At 46.0% G+C, this 22465-nt stretch overlaps 1 protein-coding gene across 9 annotated transcripts in view; it reads left to right on the top strand.

The window, feature by feature from the left end:
• The window catches only part of LOC120394386 (NACHT, LRR and PYD domains-containing protein 12-like), a 52162-nt gene that overhangs the window by 962 nt on the left and 28735 nt on the right, over positions 1-22465 (top strand). For 5 of the 9 annotated variants that reach the window (XR_005592271.1, XM_039518623.1, XM_039518618.1 and 2 more), the window contains exons 2-5: positions 4245-4445; positions 8067-9789; positions 15176-15265; positions 22185-22355. Coding sequence is in view for 8 of the 9 variants with exons in the window: in XM_039518623.1 (XP_039374557.1) it covers positions 8123-9789; positions 15176-15265; positions 22185-22355 (1928 nt within the window). In the remaining variant the exon portion in view is untranslated. Of the gene's footprint in view, positions 1-4244; positions 4446-8066; positions 9790-10655; positions 10799-15175; positions 15266-22184; positions 22356-22465 lie in introns of those variants that run through there. The other 4 variants (XM_039518622.1, XM_039518619.1, XM_039518620.1 and 1 more) reach the window with 4 other exon arrangements.

Consider the following 22465-nt stretch of genomic DNA (forward strand, 5'->3'; position numbering starts at 1 on the left):
TAGCCCTGCTCTGTGCACTGCTGCTCTCTACAATGTCGTTAAAGGGTTTCTTGCAAACTGGTTGATTAAATAAGAGCACCTGTGACTCTAGCGATGAAATGTCCTATCACTAGTGACTAATGGTTTCAATATAAAAAACTAATCTGAGACGTTTAAACCTCAGAAGGAGGAGGATCTGGGGAACTACAGGCCAGTCAGCCTCACCTCAGTCCCTGGAAAACTCATGGAGCAGGTCCTCAAGGAATCAATTTTGAAGCACTTCGAGGAGAGGAAAGTGATCAGGAACAGTCAGCAGGGATTCACCAAGGGCAAGTCATGCCTGACTAACCTTATTGCCTTCTATGATGAGATAACTGGGTCTGTGGATGAGGGGAAAGCAGTAGACTTGTTATTCCTTGACTTTAGCAAAGCTTTTGATACGGTCTCCACAGTATTCTTGCCAGCAAGTTAAAGAAGTATGGGCTGGATGAATGGATTATAAGGTGGATAGAAAGCTGGCTAGATCATCAGGCTTAATGGGTAGTGATCAACGGCTCCATGTCTAGTTGGCAGCCGGTATCAAACGAAGAGCCCCAAGGGTCAGTCCTGCAGCCGGTTTTGTTCAATATCTTCATTAATGATTTGGAGGATGGCGTGGATTCCACCTTCAGCAAGTTTGCAGATGACACTAAACTGGGAGGAGTGGTAGATACACTGCAGCATAGGGAAGGATACAGAGGGACCTAGACAAATCAGAGGATATTAGGAAAAACTTTTTCATTAGGAGGATGGTGAAGCACTGGAATGGGTTACCTAGGGAGGTGGTGGAATCTCCATCCTTAGAGGTTTTAAGATTAGGGTTGACAGAGCCCTGGCTGGGATGATTTAGTTGGGATTTAGGTCCTGCTTTGAGCAGGGGGTTGGGCTAGATGACCTCCCGAGGTCCCTTCCAACCCTGATATTCTATGATTCTATGAAACCAAAAAAATCTTTAACCCTTTTTGGTGTGAAGATCCCTTCAGAGGATGAACCGATCACTAGAGTTGACAGCTTGTCATGGTTTCTCCTAAAATCCTAGGTTGACGTTTTCAGAGTAGTCTAGAGGAGGTAGAAGCCATATCTAAGGCCTCTTCTCCACTAAGGAAATCTGTTCTGGTGTGACTATGTGAGTGACACTGGTGCGAGTTCCCAGATCACATGCTGCACCAGTGCAAAGTGAGGGTCTCCCTGCAGCAGTGTAATCCATAACTCCTGTGAGGGGAGAGGGAGAATCCTGCATTTCAGAGGAGAGGAGAACTTCAGGGAGAAGAAAATTTGTGCGGAGTGGTTCAGGGAATAAGAGAGGAAAATCTCTGTGGGAACCTAAAGAAAGGAGAATGAGGGACTGTCAAACTGGGGTGTCTAAGGAGGAAGTGCTGGAACATATTGGAAAAAAATAAGAGCAACTAGTCTCCAGTCTTAGACTGTGAAGTGGAGATTGAAGCAGCTGAGCAACTAACCAAAATAAATTCTCATAATATCTGCAGGGCTGGAGGGTAGCAATTCTTGCAACCATCTTTAAAGAACTGTGCGAGGAGGGATGCAGGAAATTACAGATCAGAAAGCCTCCAAAATGTTCATCTTGACTTGAACTGAAATAATTCTTTTCACTTCAAAGAAAAACTGGAAAATGTTGAATGCTACAAAAATGTGAAACTTCCTGTGCTGTTCAAAACCCTTGTGTGAAAGATGTGGAAACAGACACCCAACCCTCTCGCCTGGTCTCCATGGCTATGTCTACACTGCATAGTAACCCCGGGCCTGTGGGACCCGCACCTGCAGACTCAGTGTTTACAAGCCCATGCTTGAGCTTCCATACTGCACTGTAAACCCAGGCCTCATGACTGTGCTGATGCATGCATATGGCGCTATGCAGATCTGAATCAAACATTCTGCTTCTAGGGGCATATCCCAGGGTTTCTAGCACCCTTGTCAATCGTAGCTGCTCTAGTCTTGGTTCATAGTGGATTGTGGGAGAACTTTTCTGTCCAATATGTATGGCTTGACCGGATGTGGTTGGAGCCTGCCAATATAACCAACCAAGCTATTTTGGGTCTGCATGCTCCCAGGAGCTGGAGTCGTCCGCATGGAGTGGAAGAACTTCTCCAGCTCATGCTGTCAGTCCTCTTCATGAGTCAGACAGAGCATCTGCAAGATGCTGGTGGATGTTTCAGTGGTGGTATTTGACCTGTTGAAGGTACCTGTCTCTGAGAGGGGTATTGATGTTCCAGTCACAACCCAGCTGAGGCTGCTCATGCCTGGTTCCATAACCATGGATTCCCCCATGTCAACTGGTGCTTCTGTAGCAGGACAAGAAGCACAGACTGATGGGATGACATTGTCAGGTGGGCCTGGGACGACCAGCAGTGACTGCGGAACTTTTGCATGAAGAAGCGGATGTTCCTGGAGCTGTGGGGTCAGCTTGCCTGGACCATCCAGTGTCCCAACACGTATTGGGGGGGGCAGGCCAGACCAGAAGTGGGGTGCTATAGCTACTGGAACCTGGCTATCCCAGACTGCTACAGGTCTGTGGCCAACCAGTTTGGAGTTGGCAAATCAACTGGTGGGTACGTACTTGGCACAGCTGAGCTGTGCCCCTGCTCCCACTACATGTGCTGTCACAGCTACACTGCTATTAATGCTCGTACGAGCTCAGTGAGAACTAGCACAAGTGTGTGCACATGAGCAGAGGAATCACACTCTTCATTTGTACTGTAGATGTAGCCTCAGATTCGATAGTGAGAGCACCAGAGAAATAGGGTTGCCATCTACGAGATGCAGCAAAACTGGCCACTACTCCCACCACTCCCCTGACCCTCCTCTTCTCCTCTTAGGTGCCCCTGTCCTACCAGCAGCCTGACGACACCCCCACCCCCAGGCAGAGGGAAGTGCAGGTGGGAGGCTGGGGGAAGTTCAAGTCCACTTTGCCTCTTACTTCCCATGAGCCTCTACATCCATCTCCCACCCCCAGGAGCCTCAGCCCTCGATGGAGTCCCCTACCATCTCCTGCCAGGAGCCCTTCCCCCCAGTTCTTACCCTTTTACCTCTCCCTGCTGGCAAGCCTCACATCCATCCCGTTTCCTGGTCCTGAGAGGAGCCACTGCGGCTTTGGCAAGTTGAGGGCCGAGCACACAGACCCAACCCAGGTGCCACGCCAGCCTTGCTCCCCACCCAGCCATGTGATGGATGCACTCCAGAAGTTACATGATTGTTACATGGCCGCTGCAGCTTACAGAGGGAATGTTGGAGGTTTTTGTTGGTTTTTCTGTTGTGTTAAGATGGCACATTTTTGTCAGCAGTTGGCAAGGCACTGCCAAAGCTGCCACGTTGCAACCAGTGTTCCCGCTAATTTTTTACATCCATGTGTGGAATGAATTTTGTTATGTGCACCAATATGGAGGAGATGTGTGACACATCACCTTCCTATTGGTGCACATAATAAAATTTGTGTGGTGGGAGTGGGACAGAGGGGTTCAGAGTATGGGAGGGGGCTCAGGGCTGGGGAAGAGGGTTGGTGTGTTGGGGGGATGAGGGCTTTGGCTGTGGGTGTGGGCTCTGAAGTGGGCTTTGGAGTGGGCTTGGGGTGCAGGAGGGGGCTCAGGGCTGGGGCAGAGGGTTGGGGTGCGGGCTCTGTGGTGGGGCCAGGGATGGGGGGTTGGGGTGCAGGCTCTCCCGGGGCTCTGGTGCGGGGAGAGGACTCTCACCAGCCTTCTCTCATTGCAGAAACTCAGGGTCAGGGGAGAGGTGCCTCTCCCCCACCACGGCAGCTCCGGCAGGGCTGGGCCAAGGGAGGGGCTCTTCTTCCCCAGCTGCCTTTACAGAGGGCTGCATTTGCTTCTATCCGCCCTGCACATAGAGTGAACATGATAACCGCTGCCCTAGAGACACTCACATGATTCCCTCTCCCCACAAACGCTCCTGAATTGACTGTTTGTCCCAGTGCCAGTTGTTCTGTGTTTCTCTGACCACGTGGCCGGCTCATCATGTAAAGTGCAGACTAGTCATCAGTGGAACCAGGCAGGGGGACGTCTGAGAAACAGTATTCCCCAAACTGAACTTCATACACTGATGGCTGGTAGCAGTGCTCTCCTTGGTGATTACTTCATTAACAGAGGATGCAATTGGATTATCAGTCACTTGTTGCCTCCATACAGAACAGAAATGCACTTGCATTGAACTACACTCTACATTCTTTCACTGTTATTTAAATGTAATTTCCCTTTCAGAGTTTCACCAGAGTCAAAACCCATCAGAGCTGTCAGCAAAAGGTATGTGATGGCTACCCAGGAAGTGCCTTTCCAGGTGACACCATTAGCACAGGGTTCCCTGGCAATTCTCCAGAAAAGGGAACACCGTGAAACTGCAGTAACGCTACCAAAGGCAGCACTGTAAAGATGTTGATGGTGACTGTGGCAATGGCCCTGCAGGTGAGGATCATTCCCTAGGTTTTAATGTGCAGCAGCCAACGTCAATCCCCAGGAAATGCCTTTGTGGCGGTGGTGCCGCTGAGGTCCAATCCTGTTTCCTTTCACAAAGGGGAGAGACGAATAGCAAAGAGAAAATGCTGCTGGTCTCTGATGCTGACGTTCCCGTGCAGCTTCCCTGCTGTTGAGTTACCGGTGCAGCAGGTGTGTTGATCAGCCACCCTGAGACCCAGCAAACTTTTACCAATGTCAGACTAAGGCGTGACTTTTATCTGACTCTGTGGTCAGGCCAACAGCAGTGCTGGGACAGATGGAGTCGTCTTGGCCAGCTGAGCCAGACTTTCCTTAGATAGAAAAAGAAAAAAGAAACATGGCGGGGAAGGCAAATGACATGGTGTGTGTGGGGGGAGGGCATGCGGGGTGACATCAGAAGCCTCAGGCTCACATCCTGGGTAGTGTCCAGGATTTCGCCATTTGGTTCCCTCAGGCTGGTCAGAAAGTCTTTCAGGATCAAGATGATGAAGGCCCAACATTGTCATAGAATAACAAAAAATTAGAACTGGAAGGGACCTTGAGTGGTTATCTTGTCCACTCCCCTGCACTGAGCCAAGACCAAGTAAACCTACCCCGTCCCTGACCGGTGTTTGTCTTCATAAAACCCTCCAATGATAGAGACTCCACCACCTTCCTGGGAAGCCTATTCCAGAGCTCACCTATAAGAATAGTTAGAAAGTTTTCCCTAATATCTAACCTAAATCTCCCTTGCTGTAGATTACGCCCATTACTTCTTGTCCTACCTTCAGTGGACATGGAGAACAATTGATCACCATCCTCTTTATAACAGTCCTTAACATATTTTAACACTGTTATCAGGCCCCCTTCATCATCTTTTCTCAGGACTAAGCATATCCAGGTTTTTTAACCTTTCCTCATAGGTCACATTTTCTAAACTTTTTATCCTTTTTGTTGGTCCTCTGGGCACTCGCCAGTGTTTCCACATCTGTCTTAAAGCATGGCACCCAGAATTGGACACAGGACTCCTGCTGAGGCCTCACCAGTGCTGAGTAGAGCAGGACAATTGCCTCCTGTGTCTTACATATGACGATCCTGTTAATACACCCCAGAATATTAGCCTTTTTCACAACAGCATCACATGGTTGACTCATGTTCAATTTGTGATACACTATAACCCCTAGATCTTTTCAGCAATACGACTGCCTAGCCAGTTATTCCGCATTTTGTATTTGTGCATTTGATTTTTCCTTCATAAGTGTAGTACTTTGCACTTCTCTTTATTGAAGTTCATGTTGTTGATTTCTTACAAGTTTTCCAATTTATAAAGGTCCTTTTGAATTCTAAACCTGTCCTCCAAAGTGCTTGTAACCCCTCCCAGCTTGGTGTCATCCACAAATTGTATAAGTGTATTCTCCACTCATCAAAGTTATTAATGAAAATACTGAATAGTACTAGACCGAGATCCATCATTGAGACCCCATTAGAATGCCCTGCCATTTTGACAGCAATCTATTGATAACTGCTCTTTGAATACTTTTTTTTCAATCTACTGTGCACTCACCTTATAGTAATTCAATTGACCACATTTCCCTAGTTTGCTTATAAGAATGTCTTGTGGGACTGTGTCTCAAGCCTTATTAAAATCAAGACAAGTGATATTTATGACTCCCTCAATCCTGTAGGCTAATAATCCTGTCAGAGAAGGAAATTAGGTTGGTTTGGCATGATTTGTTCTTGAAAAATCCACATTGGCTATTACTTTTTACCCTATTATGCTCTAAGTGCTGACATATTGAGTGTTTAATAATTTGTTCCAGTATCTTTCCATCCATTGAAGTTAGGCTGCTTGGTCTTTAATTCCCTAGGTTGTCTTTGTTCCATCATAAAAAAGATATTTGCCCTTCTCCAGCCCACTGGGACCTCATCCATCCTCTATGAGTTCTCAGAGAGAGTGATTCAGAGATGGCCTCATCTAGTTCCTTAAGTATCGTAAGTTGAATTTTCAGGCCCTGCTGACATGAGTGCATCTAACTTATCTAAGTAGTCTTTACCCTGCTCTCTCCCTATTCTGGCTTTTGGGTTTTCCCTTTTGTTATTAATAAGAATTGTCTTAGCATCTGGTCACAATTAACATATTTAGTGAACACTGAAGCAAAATAGGCATTAAACACCTCAGCCTTCTAGGTATCATCCATTATTAGATCTCCTTCCCTGCTAAGCAGTGGACCTGTGCTTTTCTTTGTCCTTCTCTTGCTCCTGTTGTATTTATAGAGCCTTTTATTGTTTTCTATGTCCTTCACTAGGTGTAATTCATTTTGTCCCTTAGCCTTTCTGATTTTGTCCCTACATCTCTGTGCAATCCTTTTGTTGTCATCCTAAGCAATTTGTCTGTCTTTCCACTCTTTGTGTCATGGTGGATCCCAGGAGGTGATGGGAATCCCAGCCATGATGGAAAGTTCGCTCCTTCCATTTCATGTGCTCTTCTGTTCCATTTAGCGACCCGCAGACAAACTGTGTACAAAGTGGGGCGGCAGCTTCATGCCATTACAATGAACCAATCAAAATACTTGGTGATTTCAATTATAAACATTTTTCCTATTTCTAGAATCTCTCGGCTCATTGTCATGCCAACCTATGACTTTACCAGGAGCCTTGCAGACCCCTCAGTACTGCTTTTCTAGAGTAAATGATCCAGTTTGTATCAGTTGTTTTACAAACAATTTTCTATAATGGGCTGAGTGGGACTTTTGTTACCTTGGGCAACTTCCAATACAGATATGTGCAAAATGTCCCTCTGGGTCAGTACTGAGTGAATGTACTAGCCTCATGCTGGAGGACACTCTGCTGTAGGGGCAGGGGCGGCTCCAGACCCCAGCACGGCAAGCGCATGCTTGGGGCGGCATGCTGCGGGGGGCGCCCTGCCGGTCACTGGGAAGGCGGCAGGCAGCTCCGATGGACCTCCCGCAGGCGTGCCTGCGGAGGGTCCGCTGGTCCCGCGCGGCAGCCAGCACACCCTCCACAGGCACGCCTGCAGGAGGTCCACCAGAGCCGCGGGACCAGCAACCGGCAGAGCGCCTCCCGCGGCATGCCGCCCTGCTTGGGGCGGCGAAATGTCAAGAGCCGCCCCTGTGTAGTGGCACCATCTCTTAAGTGAGGCAGGTAACTGGAAGTACTCAATTGTGGTAATTAAAGATCCCGTGATGCTCTCTCTTGTAAACCCATGTGTCCTGACAAATTCTAGTTTATGAAGTTACATTCTTTCCACCTACATTCCCAGTATTGTTTCAACTGCATATGATATTCTCCTCCACTTGTTACCTACCTTGTTGTGTAGACAGTAGCCAGGTTTCACCAGGGGATGAGGTGATGCCTACAATCTTTACTTAAATGAATAATTTCATTGAGGCGACCATGTTTGAATAAGGGCTGCAGGATCTCACCCATATTTAAATGATTTCAGGATCCTTTTTGAAGAAGGTTTCATTATAAATGTGAAGAACCATTATTGTTGTTCCAGTAGAACTATTTTAAGACATTAGTCTGAGATTAGTCTGTCTGTTTTCTGAACTTTCAGTTCAATATTTCTAATGTTTCATGTTGCTGATACAGGTTACAATAAGAAGTATAAAGAAGATATTAAAAAGAAATACAAGCTAATAAAAGACATGAACAGTCGTTTTGGTGACAATATGATTCTAAACAGAAGATACACAAACCTCACTATTGTAGACAGACCTCGTCAGGCAAAGGAGAGAGAACATGAAATAATGGCCATGGGATGGAGACATGCAGAAATCATGACTGAACGAGCTAGTTCTGCAGTTACACTGGCCACTCTCTATAAACCTGATAAAGATGGACAAACACCACAAGTCGTTGTGCTGCTGGGAGCTGCTGGGATTGGGAAAACAATGACTGCAAGAAAGATCATGTACGATTGGGCAGCTGGGGAACTCTATAAGAAAAAGTTTGATTATGTTTTCTACATAAACTGCAGGGAAATGAACCTTCTTAATGAGCAGGGAAGTGTGGCTGACATGATTTTTAAAAGTTGGCTTAATACAAATGCACCAGTTAACCACATTCTGGTGAATCCAGAAAAACTCCTGTTCATAATAGATGGGTTTGATGAACTGAGATTTTCCTTTGATCAGCCTAAAGATAATCTGTGCACTGACCCCTGGGAGAAGAAGCCAATGGAAATCCTCCTGAGCAGTTTATTTAGGAGAACAGTTCTTCCTGAGTCCTACCTGATGATCACTACAAGACCAGCTGCTCTGGAGAAACTCGGGCAATGTTTGGAGTGTTCACGTTATGCAGAGATCCTGAGGTTTTCCAAAGCTGAGAGGGAGGAATATTTCCACAAGTTCTTTGGAAATGAAAACCAAGCAAGACAAGGTTTACGATTTGTGAAAGCAAATGAAATTCTTTTCACCATGTGCTTTGTCCCCTTCGTATGTTGGATCATCTGCATGGTTCTGAAACAACAGCTTGAAAAAGGTGAGAATCTCACACAAACTTCAAAAACAGTCACTGGAGTGTATATGCTCTACCTTTCCTGTTTAGTCAAGCCTCTCAGCAACAATACAAAGCAACACTTACATGGAAATCTGAAGGGACTTTGCTCTTTGGCTGCTGATGGAGTCTGGAAACAAAAGATACTGTTTGAGGAAGAAGAAATCAAGAAGTTTGGCTTAGATCAAGAGAACTCTCTTCCCCTCTTTTTGAATGAGAATATTTTTCAAAAAGAAACTGACTGTGAATGTCTCTACAGCTTCATTCACTTAAGTTTTCAAGAGTTTTTTGCAGCTTTGTTATATGTCCTGGAGGAAGGTGAAACAACAGATTCAGGGATTCCCAAGAAAGATGTGAAAACGTTGTTAGAAAACTATAGAAACTCTAAAAATTATTTAATGTTAACAGTGCGATTCCTGTTTGGGTTCTTAAATGAAGAAAGAATGAAGGACCTGCAGGAAAAATTTGGGTGTAAACTTTCACCTAAAATTAAGGCAGATTTACTGAAGTGGGTTCAAGCAAACCAACAAACAGATTTAACCTTGCCCTGTGTTCATGAGGGGATTTATCAAAGTTATCAGCTTGAGTTGTTTCACTGTGTGTATGAGATGCATGAAGAAGATTTTGCAGTTAATGCATTGGATCACTTCACTGAACTGAAATTAAATCAAAATAAATTTACCCAGATGGATCAATGGGCTCTTTCATTCTGTGTAAAGCATTGTCGTAGTCTGGATTCACTTTGTATGTGTGACTGTACATTTAGCTTAGAAGACCATGAGGAAGAACTCCCAAGACGACAAAAGTGGCTACATCAGTAAGTATTATCTGAGCTGAAAAATCTGTAGTTTCTTTAACAGATCGAATGTTGTTTTTCCTATGTCTTGATAACTACTAATTGGCTGAATGACCCACCTGAGAACAATTCTACTGTTACTGTAAGCTAATGATACAGTTATCCAGGGCCGGTGCAACCATTTAGGCAACCTAGGCGGTTGCCTAGGGTGCTAGGATTTGGGGGGCGCCAATTTCTTCGGCAGCAACCTCAGCAGCTGGATCTTTGGCCACCCCGGTTGCCGCCAACATTTAGGCGGAGGGAGCTGGGGCAGGGGGGTGCGGGGAGGGCTGCCTGCAGCAAGTAAGGGGGGGGGGGCAGCACGCAGGGGGAACTCCCCGCCCCAGCTTACCCCTGCCCCGCCTCCTCCCTGAGCATGCCATGACCGCTTCATTTCTCCCGCCTCCCAGGCTTGTCGGTATTAACAACTGCTTGGCAGGTCTCCAAAAGCAATCCTAACCCAACCTACCACATCTTGCACATCTTGCAAAACTGTCACATGTTTCCACATAACTAGTTGAATGGGAGTGTGGAGTTTTTTTGTTTTTTCTGGGTGAGCGAAGATGCCACAATACCCAGTGGTAGAGTGACCAGATAGCAAGTGTAAAAAATTGGGACAGCAGGTGCTGCCTGCCCTGGCTCCCTATGTAAGAAAAAGCTCCAAAAATCAGGACTGTCTCAATAAAATGGAGACATCTGGTCACTCTACCCAGTAGCTTAGCAGATGGTGCATTGACGTACCAGCTAAAGGGCTGTGAGTTCTAATCCCAGTTGTTTTCTTGACTGCTCTTGATATTTCTCTGCTTTTTTCATCCCTTCTTAACATAGGCCTCAAAACCCTGCCTTAGGGGAGGTATAACTATCACCCACCCATTTTACAGCCGAGATAACAGAGCGATTGGCAAGTTCACATCAACAGAGCCGAGGATAGAACCCAGGCCTCTAATAGCATGGATCTAAGCCTCATCCATTTTGCCACCCTGCCTACAAGGTAAAAAGAGCCAAAATATCTCTGTGTAATCCACATTCAGAGTGGCTCTTTATTCCTGTCTAGTGACTAGATCGTACAGCAAGCGGTTCATGGATCTCTAATAGCCCCTGTACTCATGGGAGTGGTCCTATAAATCAAGTGACAGATGCTCCTCTTTTGAGGTTGAGAGCCCAGGACCACTCCCTGCAGATCAGGGCTGGCCAAATCAGGCAGGGAACAGATCTGACCCTGGTCTCTCACATTTCAGATCAGTGTCCTAACTACCCAGTTACAGAATCAGTCTCGCTCTCTCTGGCCCAATTAATATTTAAGGATCTGCACAAAGTGGAATAGCTCCAACAGAGAGAAAAACACTACCCATAGGGTTATTTGCTATTCTGAGATGAGAGCTCTCTCTCTCTTCCTCTCTCCAGAGGTATTAAGGAATGTTTGTTGAACATTTTCTAACTGAAGACAACCCAAGCAGGAGGGTTGTTGCAATGGCTCTGCTGTCTCTAACCAGCAGATCTTAGATTCCTCCCAGAGCAAGGAAGAGAACCCAGCCTAACAATCCTGAAACCCAACAGCCTAGTGCTAGGGATTAAACACCATTCCCCGCTAATAGGATGTTGGTGGCCCCAGAATGAATTGAGATTGGTCAGTACCAGCTCCCACCTCACAAACTCACCACCATGTGTTACACTAACTAGTAAATGATCACGTTTAGTCTAATGGGCAGAAGTTAGTAAGCAGGAGTCATGTGCACCAGCTGCCCGGCCATTGTCAAGTGTTTTGCAGGCAGGGGAGGCTCTAGACATTTTGCTACCCCAAGCACGGAGGGTCCGCTGGTCCCGCAGCTTCGGCAGACCCTCCGGACCCGCGGCTTCGGTGGACCCTCCGCAGGCATGCCTGCGGGAGGTCCACCGAAGCTGCGGGACCAGCAGACCCTCCGCAGGCAAGCCACCGAAGGCAGCCTGCCTGCCACCCTCGCAGCGACTGGCAGAGTGCCCCCAGTGGCTTGCCGCCCCAGGCACGTGCTTGGAGTGCTGGTGCCTGGAGCCGCCCCTTTTTGCAGGATTCACAGCAGAGGTAAGTTTTAAGGAGGGATTTGAAAAAGGCTATTGCAAAGGAGTAATAAGAACATAAGAATGGCCATACTGAGTCAGACCAAAGGTCCATCCAGCTCAGTATCCTGTCTGCTGACAGTGGCCAATGCCAGGTGCCCCAGAGGGAGTGAACCTAACAGGTAATGATCAACTGATCTCACTCCTGCCACCCATCTCCACCCTCTGACAAACAGAGGCTAGGGACACCATTCCTTACTCCTTAGTGGAGTTATGATGTGTTCCTCCCAGGCATAGGGGATGGCAAGGGAGAAAGCATGAAAATATTATGGACTAATGAGTAATGAAAGCTGGCTTGGTCGGCAGAGTAGAAGCAGAGGTTGACATCTTGATAATGTGCTACAGTAACAGACAGGGCAAGGCTAAGCCATAAAGGGCTAAATGGTAACTTGTGTTCGATTCAGTGGAGAGGGGTGGCTAGGTTACCAGGAACACATCTCCCCAAAACGGTGCTGCCTGCCCTGGCTCCCTATTGGCCCGAGTCAAGTTAAATAAGGTTGTACTGACTCTTTTCAAAGCACTGCATGGTGCTGGCCCTAGATCTGAGATAGAGAGAGAAAGCTACAGTCCCTCCAAGACAACGAATTGGCCTGGTGGCTTTGTTCCACAAGAAAAAACAATCAGTTGACAAGGAAGGAAAGGCTCGTCTCTGCAGGAGATTCAGTTGTCCCAGGTGTGGGGTCACAAGGTGGAACTCACTGCTCAATGAAATAAGAATGAACCCCCTGCACCCACCCACCCACATTGCCTCAAAACTGAATACAAACTCTACATCTCTGACTGAGTTTTCCCACAAGAACCAGCTCTCACCAGCACCATCACATTACACATGTTTTTTAAAAATAACCCCAGTGATACCCACGCTCTTTCCTGATGGAGGGGAGATGTCTTGTGGAAGGCACTGGGACACCATAGTGTTGGATGACCTTACAATAATCTGAGTCTTCAGCATAAATTTGACCGTCAAAGCCACATTTTGAATGAAATTGCCCAGTGTCAAGGTGTAGGTGGAGAAAAGGAGGGGCCAAGGAAGGAGCCCTGTGGGGTGCCAGTGAAAGATGGAGGGCGGTGGGAGGATGCAGCACATGAAATGCTGACGAGAGAGGTAGGAGGAGAAGCAGGAGAGAACAGACTCCTGAAAGCTGAGGGAAGAAGAGGTTTCAAGAGGAGGAGAGTAGGCAAAGGTGTTAAAGGCAGTGGAGAGGTTGAGGAGGGAGAGGACCGAGTACAGAACCTGAACTCTGGCTAGGGTGAGGTTAATAAAAACTAAGATGGAAGCTTCAGTGGTGAGGAAGCCAGACTGGACAGGGTGACAAAAGACAGGGATTTGGCCTGCTCTCCTTTTACCCACCATCAGCCTCAGTGACACCATCAACCATCCCATCCTATCTTCTGATCTACCTTGTCCCTAATGCCCTTCCATTCCTCATGTTTCCCCCCCTCAAACTCTGGTCCATTTCTTTGGCAACATATGTGTGATTTATTTGCCCCCATGCAGGGCCGGCTCTGGCTTTTTAGCCGCCCCAAGCAAAAAAAAAAGGGGGGGAGCAGTAAAGCGGGGCAGGGGGAACAAAAAAACAAAAAAAAGGCACGGCTGGAGCAGCAAAGCAGGTGGGAAAAAAAAACCCTGCGGTGTGGCTGGAGCGGCAAAGCCGGAGGAGGGGACACGGCGCAGCAAAGTGTTGGGGGGGAACAAAACAAAAACACGGAGCGGCAAAGCGGGGGAGGGGCGGGAATGGCGCGGCTGGCAAAGCAGGGGAAAAACAAAACAAAAAAACCCTACAGGGCGGCCGGAGCCAGTGTGCAGGGGGACTCCCTGTGCTGGAGAGTGCGCGCCTGGTCTAGTGGTGGTGGGGGGGGGAGAGAGAGAAGGGGGGCAGCTAGGGCTTCAGCGGGGCTTTCTTCCCGCGGCCCCAACCGCCGCACTGCCTGCCGGGAGGGCTCCGTGCTGCTCCGGTCGGCTGGGAGGGAAGGACGCTGGCTGCCCTGCCAAGTTTGCTGCAGGGTGCTCCCCTCCTGCACCCCTTACAGGGCGGCCAGATCAGCAGAAAAAAAAAAAGCGGCTGTGCCGCCCTAATATTGGGCAGAAGCCACTCCCTAGAATCTGCCGCCCCAAGCATGAGCTTCCTCAGCTGGTGCCTGGAGCTGGCCCTGCCCCCATGATAAAAAGCCCTTCCCGTGACCCCCACTTGTCTCTCCAACTATCCCCTGTCTCCCTGAGTACTCTACAACTGCTGTTTAAGAAAGACCTGATTATTAGAGCTGGGCAGATAATAATTAATAATTCATTCAATGAATGTTGCCTTTTTCACAAGTTACCCAATCAATTTTATTTTTTTAAATATTAATTTTTCTAAATTATTCATTTTGATTGGACACACAGATTAGATATTTCAGTTCTGTGATTCGATGAATATAAATATGAGAACCAGATTTCTAGTATGAATGCTCAGGATTATAAATACAAATTTTGCTTTCACGGGAATATTCTGTAATAGTGATTTAAACGCATTGCTTCAACAACATTCCTGTCTGCAAATTCCCTTTGCTAGAATATTTGGAAAGTGCACAATAAAGATGTGTGAACACAGTGGAAATAAATTCACTTTAAAATTCATCAGAATATTCTTGAATTTTAGTTGTTTAATTATTCATCCAGCACTATTTCTTATACAGATGCTGCTTTAAAATTAACTTACCATTTTACACATTCTGCTGTCAGGAAACAATCAGCTCCATTTCTGGTTCCTCCTAGGGATGTAATTTACTAAGTGTGACCCCAATTATACACTATTGAGTAACAGTTGTCATAATTACAATTTTAAGCAAATACTTATATTTGGTTTTTAGCTTTGTGAGCAAATTAAAGACAACATTCCTAGTTAAATAAACACAATAATTTCTACTGTATCTCCAGAAATGATACTGCAGTTACTGCCTGACACACAAGCATAAAACCTCTGGAGACATTCCCATTTGTGTGAGTAGTTAGAACTGGTTTTAATATTCAGAGAATCAGAGTACCACAAGTTCATAAAATGAATGGATTAAACTTAGTCGCATGTATTCTATTTGACTCCGTATACTTAAAACACATATCAAAGTAGTAGATGTAGTTTTGAATTGGGGGACTTACAACAACTAACTGCCTGCAGAATAACCTATGTGCACTGTATCACACTGTCCAAGAGGCTATTTCAATGTTCAGGAAATAGAATTAAAATCTGCCTTCAGAGAACAACAAAGAAAATTTCTATTTTCTCCTTTTTTTAAGGAAAAACCGTCAGGATAAGCCAAAGCATTCACCTATTTACCTGCTCTGTCAAGCACTGAAGGATCCAAACTGTAAATTAAAGAAACTAGAGTAAGTAACTATTCTTTCTTTTTAAAATCCCCTTATTACTGCTGCTATCCCAGAAATTCTACAGCAGTGCAGCTCTTCACCATGGTTGGTATAGTGACCACATAGAATTGTGTAACTTCTGAGGATTGAGTTTAAATTTTCAGTTAAAACATGTGGGGTTGGCTTAGTCGGCCTAGTGCTGTAATGACAGTTAACCCAATTACCTTACCCACAGATGAGCCTGAGAGACAGGGGTCAGAAGGCCAGGGGGAATTCTTTGAGATCAGGAAAGATTCAGGACGTGGAAGATACAAACTTAGGCATTTTAATTTAGATATTTCTGAGGTGCTTGTCACTAGAGCTCGGTGAAATTTACTTGGTGAATAGCTGATTTGGCAAATAATGCAGTTTAGAGTTGACTGTTCATGAATTCAGGTCAAATCTGATGAATAGTTTAAACTGAATAAAAATGGGGAGAACGTTTCCAAAAAAGTCAAAATATTTAGTTTTGACATTTTTGAAACAAAATTTCAAAGTCTGTGACAAAATGATGTTTTGTTAGGAAATTTTAGCTCAGTTTAATTAAAAAAATAGAGTTAAACAAAAAACCTGAAAACTAAGCATTTTGTTTAGGGGAGCACAAAACATTTCATTTGATCCCAAACCATTTGTTTTACAGTTTTTTTTCATTTTGTTGGGAAAAATTGTCTTTTCTGTTTCAAGTGAACCCAAATAAAATACTTTCTTATTATTGGGTTCAGGCACTGAACCAAATAACCAATTATTCACCCAGCCCTACCTGTCACCAGGGTATCTAAGCCCTGAACATATCTATTTATTTAACATCTATGTATCTTCACTGGATTTCATTTCTCCCTGACTCACAGGTGTGGTTTTTTGGGAGGGGATTGATTTATTTCTTTCTCTTTCTCTGCTCCACCCTCAACTCTCTCCTGGCTTCTTTATTTTCTTCCTACTACACCAGCTCCATCTCATGCAAGTTGGTCTAGTTCAGGGGTCAGCAACCTTTCGGAAGTGGTGTGCCAAGCCCTCATTTATTCACTCTAATTTAAGGTTTTGTGTGCCAGTAACACATGTTAATGTTTTTAGAAGGTGTCTTTCTATATTATATAACTAAACTACTGTTATATGTAAAGTAAATAAGGTTTTTAAAATGTTTAAGAAGCTTCATTTAAAATTAAATTAAAATGTAGATCTTATCAGTTTAGTTGTGATCCTTGCCCTTGCTTTTCCTTGCTGAGTTTTCCAATTTCCCCAGGCAGGCAGCGGGCTGAGCGGGCTGGCAGATGGAACCCCAGACCAGCAGCAAAGTGCCACTGAAAAGCAACTTGCATGCCACCTTTGACATGTGTGCTATAGGTTGCTGACTCCTGGTCTAGTTATTACTTAGTCCTGCTTTGAGTGTGGGGGACTGGACTAAATGACTTATTGAGGTACCTCCAGCCCACACTTCTGGGATTCTGTGGTGATCCTGGAGTTGTTCCTGGGAAAGTCTTTAGCAAAGAGGTGATCTTGCATTTTGCTTTGACCATGGCTAGGCCAGGACTCAGTCTGATCCCCTCTGACAAGGAGTTCTACAGCAGGGCTCTAGCTGTTGAGAATTCTCTGCCCCAATGCCCAAGAGTCTGAGCCTGGGCTCCTATAGCTGGATTGTCCCTGTGAGCACAGCTGTTCTGCAGGGTGCTGGTGGATCGAGCGGTTTGAGACGACATCTGTGCTAGAGAACTTTGAGCTTACCAGCAGCAACAGCAATATACCTGTATCACTGCACAGCCACATACATACTTCAGCAATGCACAAGGCACCATATCACCTTTGGATTTTAATCAAATGCAATGATATATTGTCTCCTACCATGTCCCTCTGCACTGATTCAGCACAAACACTGGCAGAGCAGCTGCAGTGGGGCAATAAATACTTCCCATTCAATCCGACAATGCCCCTGCCCAGCCTTCCATGACAGCTCAGTGTACTGGTGCTGTCGTGATAAGCCACTCACTGAAGCTAGACAGAAGATTTCATAATTTGGATGAAAAAATGAACAAAGGTGATACAAAATTATCAGAAAATTGCTTCCAATTTCCAGCCAGTTCTGCATGCCAGCCCCATGTCTGTCCCTAAACACCCAACCCTCAGGTGACGACATCTGAATTTCAACTTGAAAACAGAAATCTTGTTTTTATTTGGCCCCTTGAGAATTCTTCTGAAAATCAGACAAGCAACAGCTTGTGAACATTGTCCTGGTGCGTGTGCATGTACATTCGCACACATTGCACGGAGTGTTCACTGCCTCAGCAGCAACTTCCATACTGCTGAGATCTGCAAATAAGAACACAGAGCAGGATAATTAACTAATGAATTAACAAGCAGACGAGCACTACCCTCTGCACTCCCACACCTCCAAGTAACTCCATTTACTTTCCCATGGTTCTCATTGCTCCCATCCTCCCCGGCAAGCTGCACATGCCCCAAGGACTCCACAACAGGAGGTGGGGGAGAACTCCAAAGTCTCTGGGCTGCATGGAGGAGGGGCCCTGAATGATATTCTCCCTCTGAGCCCAGAGCACGGTCATCTCAAGCTCCCAAAGAGCTACTTGCAAAGGAACGGCTCGTTCAGTGCCAAAACTAACCACAAAACGAGATCTGAAAACATAACAAAACAACTGAACAAATGACTAAAATCCAGCCCCTCACAAGCACAGACACCCACAGCTGCTGGTGCTCTTCATGATATATCCTGGCCCAGCAGGCCCACAGGCAGCTTGGCAGAGGGCAGTGGGAGCTGCTGATCCCATCACATCTTCTGCAAGTGAGAGGATGTTGCCATTCACAACCTATGTGCATATTTTAGGGCAGGACAGAACCATTTAAAGGAGGCAATGCAGCAAACTAAAAATATTAAGAGAGAACATACACTGTAAGCCATGGACATTATGCTCCTAGTTCAGGGAGCTGTATTAAGAAGTGTGGGTCAGATGCAACAAGCCACAGGCCTGCAGCATTTGCAGAGTGTGCTGTTTGTGGACATAGTGCACCAAAGTGATATGCTCACTTTGGCCTTTGTAGCTTAAGGAGCGATCTGCTGCCAGGTGAATGGGATGCCTATACCACACCGAGAGAGAGTGAGTTGTGGCAGTCCAACAGAACGGTGACAAAGCCATGGACGACAGTGGCGAAGGGCTAGGGAATAGAAGTGCAGAAAAGAATTAAATGGAACATCATTTTGCTGTTTCCAGGCCCCGATGGCCTACAGTAATTCCATGTTGGGGGGGAAAATGGTGGTCTCCAAAAGGGAGGAGGTTATAAATCCACTACAGAAATTCATGGACTCATAGATTGTAAGGCCAGACGGTACCATTACATCATCTAGTCTGACCTCATGTATAACACAGACCATTACATTTCACCCAGTTACCCCTGCACTGAGCCCAGTAACTTGGGTTTAACTAAAGCATCTTCCAGAAAGGCATCCAGTCCAGCATTTTTTAATCTCTTTCTACAAGGTTGGGGGCAGGTCACAGTAACTTCAATGTCAGTATGACAAAGCCTTCTGTCTGGGAACTGTTTACATGTTGGCTGTGAAGGAAGAGTTTGCTACACAATGGAAGCCCAAATACTGAAACCTCAAACTTTGCCAACAACAGCACATGTACGGGGCATCACAGCCACCTTTATCCACAGAGCAAATTCTTGCTGACACCAATCCCAATGTGATCTGTGAAGCTAGGCAAATGCACTGCCCTTTTCCACAGCAGACTGAGGGTAACCAATGGAATATGCACTGATTTCTCACTGCGAAGTAAAGGGAATGGAAAAACTGTATAAAAATAAACTATAATAGAACCTCAGAGTTACAAACACCGGAGGTATGAAGTGACCTGTCAACCACACAACTCATTTGAAACCAGAAGTAGGCTATCAGGCAGAAGCAGAGGGGAAAAAAAGAAGCAGCAATAAATACATTATGTGACTGTTAAATATAATCTACTAAAAAAATAAAGGGAAAGTTTAAAAAAATTGACAAAGTAAGGAAACAGTTTCTGTGCTTCTTTCATTTAAATTAAAATGGTTAAAAGCAGCATTTTTCTTCTGCATAGTACAGTTTCAGAGTCAGTTGTTCACTCATAGTAAAGTATTCAGTCAGTATTCAGTGGTAAACTTTTGAAAGAACAACCCTAACGTTTTGATCAGAGTCATAAACATTTCAGAATTATGAACAACTTCCATTCTCAACGTGTTCATAACTCCAAGGTTCTACTGTTTTAATGAGAACTAACTGTAAAAATGGGACCACTTCCTCCTGGCCTTTTGAAGAGCTAATGTGTCAAATTGGTGTCAAATGAATCAAAGTTTTTTTTCCTAAAAAGTTGGTTGGTATTTCCAAATGTTTAATTTGTCCCAAATAGAACACTGAGTCCCTGGGGAAGGGCCCCACTCAGATGGGCACACAGGCATGAGGGAAAAAATTGTCAGGATGGATAGACTAGTAAGTTCAAAACACACTGGGGAGGAATCTCAGAGGAGTCTATACTATCACCTTAGCTTTGTAAAATGCGATACGGTGGACCAGTCATGTGAGCCTGAAGCTCACTTGCTCTGAGCCAGAATCACTGTCGGTAGGAAAATGACTTTCCAGGTACAGAAATTAAGCTCCATTAACCAAGTGATTCAAAAGGAGGTTTCATTGACTTTATCCCATGACACCGGGGAATGGAGGTTTTACAACTTGGCCCAGTACCACTCTGGAGGATTGCCAGACTGTTGTGAGTGGGACCCAATCACTGGGTGACACCTGCTTCTAAGCCAGGTGAGCTTGGGTGTGGTCTAGTCCTTGTTTCCAGGTCTGGATCTTTGGGGTCATTCCTCATCCCTCTTGTCTGATGTCCCTCCTTGGAATGTGAGGCGCTGCCTTCCCATTGCCCTAGGCCCTGAAATCAGTGTCTGAGATCTCCCAAGTCCCACCTCCAGTCAGACTCTCACCCTGCTCCAGCGCTCCACCTTGGTTGTGGGCTCTCTGGGCTTCTAGCTTGTCACCTTCAGGGATAATGTGGCAGGAAAGCAAGGAACACAGGCTTGGCACAGGGGCTTATTAATCAGAGACTTTGTCTTCAAAGCACTCAGGAGTTACAGATCTTTGAAAAACAACAGAAGTCCTGAGATCCCGCCTCCCTGAGTCTTATTGGGCCCTTCCCACGAGTCCGAGGCATGTCAGGGTTTCAGGCTGGGCAGAGTCCCTCTTGCCCTCTCTCGCTACTGTACATCCTGCTTACATGTCATGATGGTCATACCCATCCCCTGCACAGGGCAGCTCTGGGGTCTCTGTCCCCTTGCCATGTGACCCACTGGGTTGCCCCAGCACTCTCTCCTAGTCATGCTTGCCCTGCCTGTGTCCCCTCTGTTCCAAGGGATTGGGCCAAAAGTTGAGATAATCACAGTCAATGACTCCAGAGCATAGTCCTGATGGCTTCTTACTGACAGTCCTTCAACTGGCTGCCAGGCACTTTTCCTGCTCAGGAAATGCTGTTCAATGGGTTTGTCCTGGGCAAGTTCAGACATGTGTTCAACAGCTAATACAAAATGGGCTTTGTAATTTTGTACAGTCACACACACACACACGCACGCACACACCCCTCTCTGACACAGGATTTCAAAAGTGTCAAGCCCTATATGAAGCGGATAATAAGGGCTGCAGGGACGGGACACTTTGTCTACTTCCTGAGAGGCTGGAATAGCTGCTAAATGCCTCTGTGTGGCATCAGTCTTTAGGATAGACTCGGATGAAGGAGTCAGTCAAACTGCTTTTCTGTGGAGATAATAGAGAGCACCATGTGGACCTGCTTGCACCCTACCAGAACTTCTTTCCACTGGTAGATGGGGAAGGATAGCTCAGTGGTTTGAACTTTGTCTTGCTTAAATCCAGCGTTGTGAGTTCAGTCCTTGAGGGGGCCATTTAGGGATTTGGGGTAAAAATCTGTCTGGGGATTGGTCCTGCTTTGAGCAGGGGTTGGATTAGATGATCTCCTGAGGTCCTTCCGACCCTGATATTCTATGATATGATTCTAGGAAGACATGAGGCTCCTGCATATGGCCTGTGCCCTGTCAGGAGCCAAGCTGTCAGGAAGAGGGCTCCTGAGATGAAGCAAGGTGCCTTTGTTCTGTGTTAGCAACCAAGACCAGATTCAGCCCAATGGAGTTGGCTTTGGACAGCTGCATGTGGCCTAGCCAGTAGGAGTCTATGAAGATTATAGAATCCTTGTCTCTTCTGAGATGCACCAGTGCCTGTGTCACCAGGAGCTGGTACCAAGGTCCACAGGAGCATTCTTCTCATGGAGGTAGAGAGAGCCCCCTTTGCTAACATTATCTATTCTCCAGGCTATCAGCAGAAGGCTGGTAGGTTCTTGTTCAGGGATGTGGCAAAGAGAGACCTCCCTCTCTCTTGTGCCCTTTGAGACTGGGCTCTCTAGGGAAATTCCAGCCTTTTCTAATATATGGTCGAGAGAGATGGGGGTGGGGGGGGGTGAGACTTGAGACGTGGCAAATTGGAGCCACCCCTGAATCCTGAATGTTCAATACTAAGTCTTCCATAGATGGTGGCTTATTTGCTGAGTCCTCAATTGACAAGATGCAGCAAGAAAGAAGAAAAGGCTCCTCCCATCCACAAAACTTCTTATTAGCAGATGCCCAAGTGTGTCTGCTCAGAGATGGAAAACACTCATATGGGAATACAGGATCAGTGAGAGCTACAGATGCACGTGGATTGAAATCCACACATAACCATGTGATCCCCACCATTCATTACTACAGCTCTGTGATTTCCCCCTCCCCACTCCCATTCCCAAATAAAAGAATCTTTCTAGAAACCCACGGTGGGACTGGACAGACAGAAGTTCTCATTTTCCTCTCTGCTTATCTCCTGCAGGTTTTGTGATTGCCGTTTGACAGCTGCTTGCTGTGAGGATCTCTCCTCTATTCTTGGTACCAAACAGACCTTGGTCGAGTTGCACCTGGCAGGAAACAGCCTGGGAGAATTAGGAGTGAAGCTGCTGTGTGAGGGACTGAAGCATGTGAACTGCAAACTGCAGAAACTGAGGTGTGTATTTGCCTTTTTTTTTTCCGTAAAAGACTCCATGGAGTGTGAGGATGGTGCAAGACGGTGGCTCCCTGCAGGTACATGAAGGGGGTGTCTACATTGCAAAAAAG

The sequence above is a fragment of the Mauremys reevesii genome, unplaced genomic scaffold (assembly GCF_016161935.1).
Source record: "Mauremys reevesii isolate NIE-2019 unplaced genomic scaffold, ASM1616193v1 Contig54, whole genome shotgun sequence".
In the NCBI taxonomy this organism is placed as follows: Eukaryota; Metazoa; Chordata; order Testudines; family Geoemydidae; genus Mauremys; species Mauremys reevesii.